Genomic DNA, 15,849 nt, shown 5'->3' on the forward strand with positions numbered 1-15,849 from the left:
TGTAAGTTGCCATCTATGACGAGAACATTGCCAAGTTACATCGCGCTGGACCGAATCTCCACCGGTCCATAGGGCTACCGTGCTTCGAGAGTCTGGTTTGAATGAAGAATCTGCGCCGGATTCCAGTTTCGCAGAGCTTCACCAATCCCAAGGAAGATGCTGAGGCGCTTGGGTCGTACCATTGCTGTACACTTCGTCCATGATCCAATGACAGATCTAATTGTCATGCACGGAACCCGCGAGCCGAGAGGTACCCGAGTAAACGTAAAATATTGTTGGTGATTTCGCTGCAAGCGGCAAGAAGAAGAGAAAAAGATGTCCGTGCCAACACTTTGTCTTGTTGACAGATTGACGAAGAAATGGGAATCAGGTCGTCCGCTTTCGGCCAGAGAAGTATACTTCCAGAATAGGAAACTAGGGCATTGGAAGTTAGGGCAGTCACATGACGCGCCAAGACGCGTCGCGCGTCGCGCCTTCCCGTTTAGGATCAATTAAGAGAGTGTTTGCCAAACCCCAACACGCCCAAGATGCCTCACTCTGTATCGCCTGGTACTGCGCAACATGACGATGATATGCCGGACGCACCGCCGGCCGAGTCAACCGAGAACAACGTCAAATTGGAGGAAATGTTCGACGATGATGACGACGAGGAGTTCCCTGCGTCGGGAGATGTGAAGATGGAGTCCCCCGCTGCGAAGGAAGAAGAGTGAGCCTTGATTGTCTTAAACCTCGAGGAAAAGGAAATCTCTGACGCAAGTGTTGTCACAGGCCTCCTGCCCCCGCACCCTCTGGAGTCGACGATGAATTGATGCTCGCCTTCTATCAACGTCTTTTCCCCTTCCGATACCTCTTCCAGTGGCTCAACCATGGCATTGTTCCGACGAAAGACTTTGGAAACCGCGAATTCGCGCTCACTCTGCAAAATGACGCCTATCTTCGTTACCAATCGTACCCCACCGCCGACATGTGAGACCAAGCCCAAGTCTTCCGATTGCTAGCTTGCAGCTAAACTAACGCATACAAACAGGTTCCGGAAGGATATTCTCAAGATGAACCCCTCTCGTTTCGAGATTGGACCCGTCTATAGCACCAACCCACGCGATCGCAAAACGTTAAGAGGCGGTCAAATGAAGCCAGTCTCCAAAGAATTGGTCTTCGATATCGATTTGACTGATTATGATGATATCCGTACCTGCTGTGTTAAAGCCAATATCTGTCCAAAGTGTTGGTCCTTTGCGACAATGGCTATCAAGGTCATTGACACCGCACTACGAGAAGATTTTGGGTTCGAACATATTCTCTGGGTTTACTCCGGTCGTCGTGGTGTTCACGCCTGGGTCTGTGACTCGCGTGCCCGCAGCATGCCCGACGATCGACGCAGGGCGCTCGCCGGCTATCTCGAAATTATCAAAGGAGGGTCGCAGAGCGGCAAGAAAGTCAATGTCAAGCGGCCACTGCACCCCCATATCGTGCGCAGTCTCGAACTTCTTAAGCACGACTTTGCTCGCACTACTCTTATTGATCAAGACACATTTGAAAGTGACGAGCAGGCAGAACGTCTCCTCTCGTTGCTTCCTGATAAGGGGCTGAACGACTCCCTGAAGAGGAAATGGGACTCCTCTCCGGGCCGCGCCAGTACTAGCAAATGGGCCGATATCGACACATTAGCGAAGAGCGGTAAAAGCACTACGCTTAAGACATCGACCCTCCGAGACGCCAAGCAGGATATTGTTTTAGAATACACTTACCCACGACTCGATGCCGAGGTCAGCAAGAAGATGATTCACTTGTTGAAGAGTCCCTTTGTTATTCACCCGGGAACTGGACGCATCTGTGTTCCCATTGACCCGAACAATGCCGAGAACTTTGATCCTCTCACCGTGCCCACGGCGATGCAGCTTCTCAATGAGATTGACGAATACGACGCCAAGCACCCTGCCGGTACCGCAGAGGCTGATGCCCCTGAGGTGGAGGGCAGTGCAATGAACGGCTCTGATATGAAGGGTGGCCGTAAGCTGCAGGATTACGAGAAGACCAGCTTGAAGCCTTACATTGACTTCTTCCGTTCGTTTATCGCAGGCCTCATGAAAGAAGAACGTGCAGGCAAGCGTGAACGTGATGGGAATGAGCCGGCCGTCAAGGCGGATCCCATGGAATTCTAGTCGCTCAATGTTCATGTTGCATTAAGTTGCCTCAGGACTATGAATTTACGCCGTTTCGATTACCTCTGTTGATCTTGTTTCGAGGCTTCCTCGGTTTATACAATTTCCATGGCGTTTGGTGTTTGTGTCATATTGAACCATGTGCTCTCAATTAGCTTGGCAAATAATGCATCTATCTTTTCCTCAGCGCGGCCTACAGACCAAATTAGCTAGATCGCCCACTCTAAGGTCAGGTATCTGACTACTACTTTCATGCATGTGATGTCGACCAATGCATGCTCGACGAAGGATTATGCCCAGGTGGACAGGTTTCAGTTGGATACGATGGTTATGTTTCATCTGAAGTGGGAGTATATTTGAAAGTATTGGTACATATTGGGTCATACAGAAGTAGTCGCAACAAAGCAAGTCGTAGAGGCCCGAGAGCTGACTCTAGACCATATCCTACTTATAAATTATCAGGGTGACAGTCTCGGCGTTGGAATGCGGAGAAGAGACTATAGCGTGGAGTTGGGAGTATTAATTTAAGCACCGACGAAGTTCTTGACGTCTAGAGAAAATAAGTTTGTTAGCAATCAAATCAAACAAAGCGATGTAGCAAGGTAAACTTACTTTCCAACCAGCGGAGGTACTCCTTCTGTTCCTTGACGGAGATGTAGTCAGGGATCATAGTGGCGAGCTCAGCGTTGATGCCGCGGTCCTCAATGTAGCGCTCCCAGAGGCTCTGGAGGTCCTCGTCAAGGTTCTCGAAGGGAGGACCGGCGTAAAGGCTCTGGCGGGTCCAGTCCTTCTCGGCAGTCAGGGCCTGAGCGAGCTCGGCCTTAGCGAAGTGGGAGACTTCCTCGATCTGGAAGACACCATCCTGAACGACGGCCTGGATGAGGACAGCGCCGTTGGTGGGCTTCTCAACGGTGACGTTCACGCGGGCAGGGAAGCTAGGCTCAGGGTGCTCGGCCTCCTCGCCGTTCTCAAGGCCATCCTTGCTCTGGTATCCCATGTCATCGGACAGGGAAGCCTCATCGAAGTCCTCCTGCTCGGAGATGTTTTGGATGTCGGCGACGGTGAAGCTGACGCTGACCCTAAATGATGTGATGGATTAGCGTCTGTCATAGAGAATTGATGGGGAAGAGACTGGGCTCGAATGGATGGATCTTACTTCTCGTTGCCGAACTTCTTGGAGAGGACAACCTCCTGCTCACCCTCGACATCCTTAACCTGCCATTCACCGGCCTTGACAATTTCTTGGATGATTTCCTGCTGTTCCTTAAATTCGGGGATATCGGAAGTCTTCTCGTGCTTCAGCTCATCCTCGAGCTTAGCAAGAAGGTCGATGTCACCTGGAGAGAAAAATAGGTTAGCCAAAGGCCAGACACAGTGTTCGCGATCCGGTGAACCGGGATTGCGCGGAACTATTCAGGTTTGATGGGCGATCCTTACCTTCAGCGGCGGGCGCCTTGAAGATGCTAGAGGTAGAGAAAGCAGCGTAGGCGGGCTTGGTGGCCTGCTTCCAGGGTTGGGGAGTGACCTTGGGAAGAGCAGGGCGCAGAGCGGAGGTGGCGACGGAGCGCGAGAAAGTGCGAGGCACAGCGCGGGAGATGGTGCGAAGGGACAGCATTTTGATGATGAATTATTTAGAGTAGCAGGGGAATTGATTGTAGAAGAGAGCTGCGGAAAAAAGTAAATGGAGCTAAGATGATGTTACGGGTGCCAAGACTTTTGTTTGGGCCACACTTCATAGTTCCACATCAAACCACCCCGACATTGCCCAGTACGAAGTACTCTGGTGGCAAATATTTGCAAGTTTACGGCAGCAGGTTGTATTCGTGCTTTGATGGATGGTAATGATCGCCATACGAGCCCCAAAACTGTTGATGAGAGTAGATATACATGGCTCTTCGTGAACGACTTATCAGTTTGCGATATACTCTATCACTGATAGATACGAAGTCGAGAAACAGTACGGAGTATAGATGAAATGGTATATTCGAGAAGATTCGGCTGTACAGAATCTAAATAAGAGTCAATGTACCCACAATGCGCCAACCCAGTCTTTTTGGACACCAGACAACAAAAAAGAAGAAAAAATATTCGTGATCATGACATGCTCTTGGGAGGGAATGTGGATGTAAGCTTTTCTCCCGCCTTAGTGAGTCGGATGAAAGTGATAGCGCTGAGGCCAGACCAGTGTCCATTCCAGTTCTTCATTCCTGTCAATGCATATTGGTCGCTGAGGTCTGGCATCCAAAGTCCGGTGGTGAACTCCCGGTCTTCAACCTGCACCCGCTCTTTGAGGGCCTCTTCGCGTTTGCTGGGGGCCGACCCTTGCGGCGCTCGGCCTGGAGCTCTTTGATCTCTTCGGTGTCACGATCGATGTACCTAGTATTGTTAGTGGTGGTTTCTCGAGGGCTGATGCATCGGTACATACTTGGCGACAAACTCGGTCATTTGTTCGGTAGAGAGAGCGTCGGTGTATTCTTGCACGGCCTCGTGGATGTATTCGATACGGTCCACTAGTTGAATTAGATCAGTGCAATTGGTGGCAGGGGAGTGTATCTCACTGTATGGCTGTCTGGCTCTGTTCACAGTGTGGGAATGGCGGGACAATCGGTCAACACGAGCACCAGCTTTGCGCAGTCGGTGGGCATCGCGGCTGTTCTCGTGCATGATATTGAGAACACCTCTCTTTTTGGAGATTTGCTTATGCACTTTTTCAAGAGAGACTTTCGGCATGGCGGCGGTAATGTGATTGTTCTAAGTTCTCATGGAATAATCCTCCGTGATAATTTTCTTGGATGCGGGGGCAGAATATTGGGCGGTGAAGCGCAAATCACCGCCTTCCCCACCGGAGGAAAGCGCGTCTGCGCGTAGAGGTCCCTTCGAAGGGACCAAACATTCCGGGGTTATTTACTCCTACGAATGTCAATTTTGGTCTCCGTTTTGGACTTCGCTTTTCTCTCTTACCCCTCGACTTTCGGCCTGTGCAAATATCTATCTATGTTATCCTTTCTTGCCTAAATAAGAGGGCCCGCATGTGCCTCGAAGGGTGTCCACTATGGGAATTAACGGTACGCAGAGCTTGAACACGATGAGACCAACGGCTTTTTTGACATGTCACAACAGGACTCCACGGGCTACTAAAGTCCATACAGAAACCATGTCACATCAAGAAGTTCAGTGGGCTAACCCTTGGCGTCGACGCATATGGATGGCTGCACCGCGGTACAGTTGCCTGCTCCGCGGATCTTGTCTTGGAGAACCCAACTAGGAAGTATGTTGGATGAGATGCGTTCCATGTTTATCTTTTTTGCACCAGCTAATCAAACCACAGGCACCTCGATTTCGTCCTTAATCGTGTTCGGATGCTTCTTTTCTTTGGAGTGAAACCATACCTTGTGTTTGATGGAGATAACCTTCCCAGCAAGTCAGGCACCGAACAAGATCGTTACCGTCGGCGTCAAGAAAGCAAGGCGCTTGGTCTTGAACTGCAACGAAAGGGACGCCTGCCCGAAGCCTACCAGGAATTCCAGAAAGCCGTTGATGTGACCCCGTACATGGCCCGGCAATTGATTGAAGAATTGAAGCAACTGAATGTACAATATGTGGTGGCGCCGTACGAGGCAGATGCACAGTTGGTCTACCTGGAACAGCAGGGCGACATTGATGGGATCATATCAGAAGATTCGGATTTGCTTGTGTTTGGAGCGAAGCGACTGCTTTCAAAATTGGACCAACACGGAGAATGCATTGAGATCAACCGGGCCGACTTCAGTGCTTGTCGTGAGGTCAGCCTGGTTGGCTGGAGTGATGCGGATTTCAGGACCATGTGCATTTTGAGCGGCTGTGATTATTTGGCGAACATTCCGAAGATGGGACTGAAGACTGCTTACCGAACTGTTCGCAAGCACAGGAGCGCGGAAAAAGCCCTGCGCATGCTTCAATTCGAAGGCAAATTCCGTGTCCCAGCCGACTACCTTGCCAACTTCAAGCAGGCTGAGTTGACATTTCTCTACCAGCGGGTCTTTTGCGCCAAGGCCCAAAAGTTGTTGACGTTGACTCAGCCAGAAGATGGCATCAATTTGGATGAATTGCCCTTTATTGGTGGTGAATACGAACCTGCAATTGCAGTTGGCGTATCTCGGGGCGAGTTGGATCCTTCCACGAAGGAGCCAATTGTGATTAAGCCGTTGGCTGCTGGCAGGTTCTCTCATGGCATCAATCGCCGGCAGACTCTGGGTACTTCATCCGAGTTGAAGCCGCGCAAACCTATCAATAACTTCTTCACCCCGAAGAGAACACCCTTGGCTGAACTGGATCCTAACAGTCTGACTCCGTCTCCCAGTCAACAGCGACTCCTTGAGCGCAACTCTAACAACTCTTGGCAGGCAAATGCCGCACCTGTTCGCTCTAACTCAGTTCGCTCAACCCCTCTTCGGGCATTCTCTGATCAAGGACTCAGTCCCATGATCCGAAGCATAGAGCGATCCTCGTTCTTGGCGCAAAGCGCGAAATCATCAAGCTTGCAGCCCACCAAAAGGCAGAGGCTCTGCTCTGAAACTGAAGGGGACTCTCTGCCTGCCTGCTCCCCGGCTCGCAGTCGGTTTTTCGCCCCTACCTCCAATCAAGATAGTCCCAGTGGGGACAAACTGTTCAGATCTAAGCGATCTCGTCAATCAGTGATTGGGGTATTTTCGGATGAGGATGCGGAGGACATCATGTCCAGCATGCCTGATCCTACTCATACGCCTGGGCCGACCGAATCAAAGCCTAACGGCAATTTAGAAGTTCCTAGCCAGGGGGACGAAGTCGGAACACCATCTGAATCTACAACCAACAAACAGCCGGAAAAAGACTGCTCCGAGCCCACCCAGGCTGTGCCTGTCAATTCCCCTGGCTTTGACCGGGCCCTGGAGTACCACGTCGACCGGCAAAACTCAGATATCGTTTCCAAGTTCACATTTAGGTCGGAACCCAAGACCGACACAACGGGCACTCCGTTCATGACGAATATCCCTACCATCCAGCCCAGTCAGAGGCCTGAAACGCCTTCGACGCCCAAGACCCCAGCCTCGATTTCACGAAATAGCCCTGTTCAGCGACGCTTGACGCCGCTACAACGCATGGGACATAACGCCCTCACCCGATCCCGTAGCCTCAACTTCCCCAGCAAGCTACGGGTCACTCACGCTGCACCTCCGATCAAAGAGCGCTCTCCGGTTGCTCAGCGTTGCTCTTTTATCGGCACCCAGGGCAGCGAGGATCTCATGGTTCCAGATAGCGATGAGGAGGAAGGTTCTGAGACGGAATCATCCGCAACTCCACTGGACCTCGCACGCTTTTCTTTTACAGCAACAAACTAAGCTACATCCTCATTGGTTACGGAGCATTGGGACAGGACTGGGGTATAGGATCTGGGGTAAAGCATTGGAACCACAGTTCGGTTCCACTTTGGCGTGCAACTTGTATTATTTTGTTTAGAAACTGCCGTTTTACCTAGCGCTCCATAATTGAAATTCACCGCATTTTAAGAAGCCTGAAACATGGAGCCCGAATACGTAGCAGTAGACGGCCTAATATCGAGTGGCTGGGTGAATCGCGTGGCTCCTGCTGGTGGGGCGAAGCTTATCAAGATCTGCACTAGTCCCAATCGGGCCTAAAGTGGTCTCGACCTGTCCCGTGTCGGGCAGAAATTACCCGCTACAGCAGGCGGTGAGGAGCCGTTACCGGGGAAGCCAGTGTAAACAATGGCCCAGCCTCCTAGATTCCTATACTCTTGCCTCATTCCCAGCCTCCAGAGAAAGCAGAGTGACAATTTGACGTGCAGTTTGGTCTCAGCTACGATCCCTCTTTCCCTCCCCTTCCATTCCTTCCACACATTCCTCTCTTTCACACACTTCCCACCTGTACCACAGGCGTCAAGTCATATCTCTGATTCAATAAACCATTTTAGGTGCGAGCCGGATTCCTGAATCTCTATTATTTTGAGTACTCTTCAAATTGCGTTCAAAACTGGAGCCATCTTGAACGATCCACCTCTCATCTCAACCTCCACATTCTTCACACGCATTCCAGTCTTACGATCCGATATCGATACCGCTGTCGCTCCATTCTCCCACAGATCAATTGGGTCATCGGGCATACAGTCGAGCTCTGAGATCAAGTCCGCTACGAACACTCCTTCTCGGAGAACCGAGAAGCGAGTCAACAAAACAGTGAAGGAAGGCGAAAACATACACAATGGCTTCTCCCTTCGCACAAAAATGGGCCCGTAAGTGACGACAATAATTCAAGAAACCAACGATGAGATGACAGCTAACTCATTGGCGCAGGCTTCATTCCGATGATCGGGTACCACCATGTGTTGATGATTATCATTGCCATCGCTATTATCCTATTATGTGAGTTGCAGGCTTTATCGAACATTCCTGGAATGTCACTAACAAATCGAAGCACTCTTGTTGGCCGGATGCTCATCATCATCCCCGCAAATTCCCAACATCTTCCTTATCTCTTTATACTATGAGAAGTACAACGCTGTCAAGGATCTCGCTCAGGTTCAAGGAGATTATCCATTTGCGCTCGCAAATATTGTTGGCGGTGCAGAGATGGAAGTCCGAGTGGGATACTTCGGTATCTGCGTTTCACCTACCCCAGGATCCTTCATCTGCAATGCCAACGCAACCGCATTGGCTGGTATTGTCACCGTGGACCAAGATCCGCTCAACTTGATCTGGGTTGCTTCGACGTTTAAAGATGCTGTCGTGTTCCCGTACTTATTGTGAGTGTCCCGCATATGGACTGTTGAATTACTCTAACATACGTGCAGGATTGTCGCTGTTATTCTCGCTTTCTTCTGCTTCATCCTTCTGGCAACATTCCCCGGCTGGCACGAGGAGACCGACGACTCTGGTTCCGAACGCGAAGTCAAGCCCTTCCCGTCCCGACCCGTCTCCCAGGCCGCCCTGGCACTCATCTTTGTGTCATCCGTGTTCGTCCTCGTTTCCGTACTATGGCAACATACCGCATCTGTCGCCGCCAGTACGATAGCTCAAGACATGGGCAATGGAAGTGTCAAGAGTGGCGTTGGTTCCTCAGCAATGGTGCTTGGTTGGTTTGGCTTCGTCCTACTAGTCATTGTCACAGTTGGTTTGCTGGTGATGATCTTGAGTATCAGTCTGATCCGCAAACTGACCGATGAGGAATGATCGAATTTGTTCAATCGACTCGACTCAACGCCCACGCAACACAATGTTGTTCTTTGTTTATTACTGTTTTTTTACGACTTGCACTTTGCCTTTGCCTTTTCACTCGCAACATACACCACCCTTATAACGGGACGACACAAATGGGAAATGAATAATACCTACGAGCACACGACCCCAGCTCGCAATTCACGGAATGGATGGAAACGGATCACGCGCACTTTGGAACATTTGGATTTCCCAAGGGAATTTTGGGATATGGACAATCTGGGATTTTTCACGAACATATTTGAGGACATTGATCCTCGCTTTTTTTTTTTTTTTTTTTTGTACCTGGGAATTGATGACAACAGACATCGGGTCTGGATTGCATCTCCCAGGAAACGTTCAATTATTGATTTGCTGAACCTGTTGGAGTACATCTTGTTCTCGACATAGAAATACCATGTTATTCAGCCATACGACGCACAATTGTTTCTCCATCTACTTCCCCTGTATCACAAACCGCATTTTCCAAAGTTTGTCAATAGGCTTGAACTATGACGTAGTTCATGTGAGTCGATCCCAAGGTTTGTTTACTGATGCTAAGGTTCACAACTAGACACAGACCTTGAAAAATGCAGCTGTCATTAACTGAGGTGGGTATTTCATGCATTTAACGATGATACATTCAGTAAATGTTGCTTGATAGAATCTCTCATTGGCCATGAGATGTGGTGAAAGACCCTATTTCGGTTAGCGCAGGGGTGGATTTTGCCCGAACTGCTCCATCACACTTCCATATATTCTCATGCCTATTCGTTTTCCAATTTCAACACCCAACATTGGAAGATGGATAGCCCTCATCATCGTGTGCCTATGCGCTTATCAAGTGCAATATTTTCAGTTCAAAACAGGAATCTGTCTGAATTTGGGGAATGGTTTCTCGGAGACCACAAACGAGCAAAGAAGCCCTGGTGCAGCTTCAACGACTCAACATGGTATGCATGGTATCTCGTGTGTGAGACTGTACGTGTTAAGATAGCAAAAAACCCCCACGATCTTGTGCTTCCAGGTCAATTTCATAAAGCTCTGTTCATGGGGAAAGAGTGACTTGGCTAGCCTCTGTCTTGTCTCAAAGGCTGTGAACAATATAGCAACTCCATTCTTGCACCGCTCTGTCAACATTGAATTACGTGGAAACTATTTGGTAGAGGCGCAAGATGGTCTTGTTCTCAGGTTGCTCGATGCCTCGCCCGATTCACCACAGCACTTTGTCCAAGAGATCACTATCTTACCGCATGAGAGGATGGTATTGAAGCAACGAGGAAGGAAACATCTTTCTACATTGATAGAGCGCCTCCCAAATTTGCGATGCGTGAAGTATGTGATCAGATTGCTCATATCTCTCTTGATTTGGCTTTTTCATGCCTTGGACCTTACAGCAAGTAGAAACTGGCTGATTCCCCTATAGGCTCAAGATTCCCTGTGATTTCAACAACCAATACATTACAAGTATTGAGAAACATCCCAAAAAGCCGGAATTGCACTTACTCAAAGAGGACGGTCTCACCTATTGTCCTCGCTTACTACCGGCTGTGACAACGCTTAAAGTTACCAATAACTTTTGGTGTCCTGATCGCGCAGAGCCCGAGAATTTCTTGAGTTTCATCACTTCTTGTCCCAACTTGAAATCTTGTGATTGGGAACAGCATACCTACTTGATATGGCCAGAGCGCCTGGAGGGATTCGACATGCATAAAACGTTCCCTTCTGTTGAACACCTGGCTCTTGATATGTACGATCTAGGTAGCGAGATATTGACACTTGGACCAAATGGTCCTTTCAATTGGTCAAGCCTCCGATCCCTCAAGCTAGGTGGTTCACAGTGGGAGTATGCATCCAAAAATATGAAGCTCTTGACCGGACGTATGGTGAACTTGAGACGCTTGCAGGTCTCGAGAAATCGTAGTGATGTCAGCGAGTCGTGCCGGAATCTCGAAAATTTCCTCGAGTCTTTCGACACGCTTGTGGACTTGACCATGTTCAATTGTTTTGTTCCATTTGATGCCATTGCCTGCCACACCAATTTGATCAATCTTTGCGTGCATCATGACGAGACCTGGAAGAGCGATGCTGTCCGCCATGTGGCTGAGACTGAGGACCTGATAGATTTGGATGCATCATGTCCCTATATCGAATCTCTGGAGCTGGACATTGAGCGGGTGGACAATGACTGGGTATGTGCGAAATGCTTGATTGGAATGAACCGTGGGAAACTGACTTGAAATCAAGCCATATGAAGTGTTGGACACCTTCGCAAGCAGATTCCCAAATATGAAGACTTTGTCTCTCCACTCCTTAGTTGGCAATTTCGAAGACCGCCGCCCATACTTCACCGGTGGTGGACCTGATTCTTTCTTCGAACCCTACTTGACATACAAGGAGGCCGAGAAAATTGGTTCTCAATTTTTTGAAGCAAGACATGAAGTATTTAGGGCAAGCCCAGAATGCGTCGAGATGGTCAACGGATTGGGGAGATTCCAAAAGCTGACCTTAGGCGCCGGGACGCACAAAGGGCGCCGCAGATATGTCGACGAATCATTCAGAGGAACCGAGCGGTTCAATACATTGACTTTCAAATTGCTACCACCGGAGACAGTGGGCGAGGCACCTGCGCTGGTGCATTCGGAACGGGATGAGGTGGAGGAATTGTACCGGAGCAGCACCCAAGAGAGCTCCGATAAAAGATGGCTGAACCATCTACGATGGGTGGTAGGCATCGCCAAGAAGGGTCCGTGTCGTGTCCCAACTGTGAATCCAAGTGGCGAAAAATCTTACTATAAAACTCGCGAGACTCGCCAGCTTGGGCCCGTTGCGACTCGCCGGTCAGGGAGGCTTGCGCAAGTGCAAGACTGAACATCTACAACTGATTGATGAACAGATCCATACAATTTTCATTGTCCTCCATCACTGGGTTAACCAGCAAGGCTGGTGGTGGTAGGCGTATTGCCAGCAGATGCTCATAGTATATTCTGGCATTTTAATATGGATGATATCGCTGTTGGGCTTGTTGGATTCGCCTAGAGCGAGCAACTGGATCTTCCGGCCGGGTTCTGTAAGGTCGTCGAGACGCTTGACCTCTCCTCATGTTTGTAGATATTGATCCACGACCCGGACCGTGTACATGCCCAATTCCTCTATCAGATGTATTCTGTGGGCTATTCGCATACTGGACATGGCGATCCCAGTCCTCGAGAGAATTATAGGGACTTCTCAACCATGCTTGTAGCTCATGAAGAAAGAGACAAGCATTCTCTCGCCCGATGAAGTCACGCAAGAGTTCTTCCGCCTGACCGGCGCTGCCTTTGAGATCCACGGTGCGCAAGATGGCAACAACGTACTCCAGCAAAAACTCAGCATTGTTTGCCCTGCGAGTTTCAAGCCGCTGGGGTCCAGGCCGGGAGACCTGCTGGGGTGTGCGCTCCTCTTCCTCCGGCTCCGGGTTTAAGAAAGCAAACACTCGTAGTTCCCGGCGGATCCACTTCCGGGCGCGTGAGACGAGCTCTTCGTCTCTGTTGAACATGTCCGGAGTGAGCTCTCGGTATTGAGATAGGCGGTTGGATCCGACGCGCATGGAGTATGTTTGGTGGCGATAGACGTTGCGCCGGCGCTCAAGCGGGTCATCTGGTGATGGTCGCGGCGGGAATGGAGGACGTCTTGCTCCGCGCCTGCCACCTCTAGAGCCTCGTGGGAATCGAGGTGTGGGTGGAGCTGTGGAGGATTGTGTTTCCGGGGTTGGGAGCTTGTATAGTTTTGGACCTTGCGGGGCTTTGAGCTCGTATTGCACAGCCGTCAGTTCTATTTTACCTATTGTATGATTAGCTAATTGTAGCTGGAAGAGGCTATAGCGCTCACTTACAGAGAGGGCATCTTTGCTGTTGCTCTAGCCAGCTAAGAAGGCAGATGAAGTCGAAGTTCGCATGGTGACATGGCTGGGCCACGCATGGCTCGGTGATGGTGTCCAGACAGATGACACACGGATTGGCGACAGCGTCCTTCTCCTCATCAGCTACCTCCTGCAGAGTCCGCTGGAGAATTTGCTGTCGCAGTTCGACATCGTCCATGCAAACAGAAGACCGCAGGGGGTGAGGTTGTAAAGTCACGTTCTGGGCGGGCGGCAAAACCTCCCCGAACGTCGCTTCCTTTTTTGCGGGCAGCTCCAACGCGGTTGCGCTCGTCTCGACTTCTCCTCTCTCTCACTTCATTTGATCCTCTCCGATATGTGCTAAGCAACACTCGCTTTTTTTCTTGTTTTGAAATGAGGTCCGCGAAAGCTGTGGTCTCTGAAAACCTCGCGCGCCTCGGAACTTCCACCATGTCCTACCATACTGGCGCCGCGCATGTCGCAAATCGTCCCCCCCCATACAATCACCTCGCTCCGTCGCTGGTCCATTGTGAACAAGGAACTTCCCCGTAAGTCTCGATTTGGACTGCGGACCTACAAAGACAGTTTATCTGACAATAGCAATGCCTCTAGCCGTCTCCCAGATCCGTGCGATCCACGTCTACGACTTTGACAATACCCGTGAGAACCACAAGCCCTTGATGGCAAAAATACACAACTGACAACTGGGATACTCAGTGTTCTTAAGTCCCTTGCCGAATCCCCAAATATGGCACGGCTCCTCGGTGGGCTTTTTGCAAACCGAAGATAGCTTTTCCACCGGCGGTTGGTGGCACGATCCGAACATCCTCGGTGCCACCGGAAAAGGCATTGAGGTAGAGGAGCCTCGAGGATGGATTGGATGGTGGAATGAGAACATTGTGCGATTCCCGACTTGTCCTGCAGCTTTCGAGCGACCAACTGACTTTCTTCAAGCTGCGTTTGGTCAAAATGAGTATGGATCAAAAAGATGCCCTCACAGTTCTCCTGACAGGTCGAAGTGAAGCTGGCTTTGCGGAGATCATCAAACGGATGACAGCTAGTCAAAAACTTGAATTCGACCTCATTGGACTCAAACCAGAAGTTGGACCGAACGGCCAACGCTTTGCAAGCACCATGAACTTCAAGCAGAATTTCCTTGAAGATCTAGTTCTCACTTACGCACAGGCTGAAGAAATACGCGTATATGAGGACCGTGTCAAGCAGTGAGTTTTACGATAAACAACTCAAAGTGGTTCCAATCGCTCGGGTATTAACTTGCTGCTAGCGTGAAAGGGTTCCGTGATTTCTTCGAGACTCTCAACAGGAATCTTCAACCGGGACCTCCTCCTAGTGCACGGGTGCCTATTACTGCAGAGGTTATTCAAGTAACCGAGGGTTGCACATATCTTGATCCTGTCACTGAGACTGCCGAGATCCAACGCATGGTGAACTCCCATAATCTTGCCTTGCGCAACACCGCCCTCAAACAGAGCAATAGCCGGAATGGGTGCTTACAGATCAAGCGAATTGTCTTTTACACGGGTTATTTGGTCACTCAAGAGGTGTCAAATATCATGACCCAGACTTTGTTGGCGCCAATGCTGCCTCCTGGGCTTGCTGAATCAAATGACCTGAAATACATGGCTAACAGCATTCTAATCACTCCCCGCCCAGCATCCCGCTCCATCTTGGACAAGATCGGAGGTATGGGCAAGAATCTTAAATGGAAGGTTACTGGAACTGGAAGCTTGGACAACAAGATTTGGGCAGCCCGTGTGGCACCCATCCCAGCAAACGAACCATTCCACACAGAAAACCCACTACCGATTGTAGTATTGGCTGTTCGCAAAGGTGCCCGTCTGATCGACGCAGGCAAGATTCAGAATTGGCAACCCCTCCCTGCTGACAAGGCCATGACCTTCGACACTGTTATTGGGGAAAAGGTTGTCTTGCGAGTTGAGGAGACTGGAGACTTACGTACTGGAGAACGAACTCTGAACAGGAGCCAGAAGAGACGCTTCCAGGCAGACCAAGATGACAATGCCAGCTGGGCGCCCAACCAAAGCTCCGGACATGAAGGACAGTTCCAAGGTCGTGGCAATTATCATCACACTTACCGTGGAGGAGGTTACCAGAACGACGAGAGCGCACGAGGAAGAGGCGGTCTCCGTGGTCGTGGCCGAGGAGGTACTGGTCGTGGTCGGGGAAACAACCCCCGGGCCCGTGGCAGAGGTCGTGGCCGTGGTGATTACTACCAGTACAGGTCACTGGATGACCACGGAGCGTCCTACGACGGGCCAAATGATAACAGAGGCGGCCACGGCGGTGGACCTGCCCCAAGAGGAGGCTACTCCATGGACTATTGATGTGCAGTTTATGTGCAGTAGTATTGAGGCTGCAAACCTTCAAAAGCTATCCCACGGACCCGCGGACAGCATTGTATTCTTCTCGAATTTTTCTACCCTGAGGTTTGACTTGCATGAAGGATTGGCGCATGGAGCTTTCTCTTCTATTTTTTGTGTGGTTTATGATCTCACTATCGCCCATCGCGATTTGCTACCACTCATCGATGTTACACTAG

At 50.2% G+C, this 15,849-nt stretch overlaps 8 protein-coding genes across 8 annotated transcripts; 5 read left to right on the plus strand and 3 right to left on the minus strand.

The window, feature by feature from the left end:
* Positions 1–527: 527 nt before the first annotated feature.
* N7506_004646 (DNA primase subunit PRI1) lies at positions 528–2,162 on the plus strand (the record flags this gene model as incomplete). Its single annotated transcript, XM_056953940.1, has 3 exons — positions 528–706; positions 769–966; positions 1,028–2,162. 3 exons carry the CDS (start codon positions 528–530, stop codon positions 2,160–2,162), a joined length of 1,512 nt encoding a protein of 503 aa, XP_056812829.1.
* A 524-nt stretch (positions 2,163–2,686) lies between these two features.
* On the minus strand, positions 2,687–3,777 carry N7506_004647 (MAM33 family protein; the record flags this gene model as incomplete). The annotated part of the gene is made up of 4 exons (XM_056953941.1): positions 2,687–2,712; positions 2,775–3,241; positions 3,319–3,499; positions 3,600–3,777. 4 exons carry the CDS (start codon positions 3,775–3,777, stop codon positions 2,687–2,689), a joined length of 852 nt encoding a protein of 283 aa, XP_056812830.1.
* Positions 3,778–4,256: 479 nt separating this feature from the next.
* On the minus strand, positions 4,257–4,892 carry N7506_004648 (translation machinery-associated protein 16; the record flags this gene model as incomplete). The annotated part of the gene is made up of 2 exons (XM_056953942.1): positions 4,257–4,506; positions 4,588–4,892. 2 exons carry the CDS (start codon positions 4,890–4,892, stop codon positions 4,257–4,259), a joined length of 555 nt encoding a protein of 184 aa, XP_056812831.1.
* Positions 4,893–5,214: 322 nt separating this feature from the next.
* On the plus strand, positions 5,215–7,519 carry N7506_004649 (putative exonuclease; the record flags this gene model as incomplete). The annotated part of the gene is made up of 3 exons (XM_056953943.1): positions 5,215–5,227; positions 5,283–5,430; positions 5,491–7,519. The coding sequence occupies 3 exons, from the start codon at positions 5,215–5,217 to the stop codon at positions 7,517–7,519; spliced, it is 2,190 nt and encodes a 729-aa protein (XP_056812832.1).
* Positions 7,520–8,396: 877 nt separating this feature from the next.
* On the plus strand, positions 8,397–9,364 carry N7506_004650 (Fig1 domain-containing protein; the record flags this gene model as incomplete). Its single annotated transcript, XM_056953944.1, has 4 exons — positions 8,397–8,427; positions 8,489–8,557; positions 8,610–8,937; positions 8,986–9,364. The coding sequence occupies 4 exons, from the start codon at positions 8,397–8,399 to the stop codon at positions 9,362–9,364; spliced, it is 807 nt and encodes a 268-aa protein (XP_056812833.1).
* Positions 9,365–10,338: 974 nt separating this feature from the next.
* Positions 10,339–12,259, plus strand: N7506_004651 (uncharacterized protein; the record flags this gene model as incomplete). The annotated part of the gene is made up of 4 exons (XM_056953945.1): positions 10,339–10,341; positions 10,416–10,723; positions 10,815–11,580; positions 11,636–12,259. The coding sequence occupies 4 exons, from the start codon at positions 10,339–10,341 to the stop codon at positions 12,257–12,259; spliced, it is 1,701 nt and encodes a 566-aa protein (XP_056812834.1).
* A 124-nt stretch (positions 12,260–12,383) lies between these two features.
* Positions 12,384–13,467, minus strand: N7506_004652 (RING finger domain protein; the record flags this gene model as incomplete). The annotated part of the gene is made up of 2 exons (XM_056953946.1): positions 12,384–13,210; positions 13,263–13,467. 2 exons carry the CDS (start codon positions 13,465–13,467, stop codon positions 12,384–12,386), a joined length of 1,032 nt encoding a protein of 343 aa, XP_056812835.1.
* A 276-nt stretch (positions 13,468–13,743) lies between these two features.
* On the plus strand, positions 13,744–15,634 carry N7506_004653 (rRNA 2'-O-methyltransferase fibrillarin-like protein; the record flags this gene model as incomplete). Its single annotated transcript, XM_056953947.1, has 5 exons — positions 13,744–13,816; positions 13,881–13,928; positions 13,986–14,167; positions 14,223–14,491; positions 14,554–15,634. The coding sequence occupies 5 exons, from the start codon at positions 13,744–13,746 to the stop codon at positions 15,632–15,634; spliced, it is 1,653 nt and encodes a 550-aa protein (XP_056812836.1).
* Positions 15,635–15,849: the final 215 nt, after the last annotated feature.

Source organism: Penicillium brevicompactum (genome assembly GCF_028827555.1).
Source record: "Penicillium brevicompactum strain IBT 35665 chromosome Unknown utg000003l_segment0_segment0, whole genome shotgun sequence".
Classification (NCBI taxonomy): Eukaryota; Fungi; Ascomycota; class Eurotiomycetes; order Eurotiales; family Aspergillaceae; genus Penicillium; species Penicillium brevicompactum.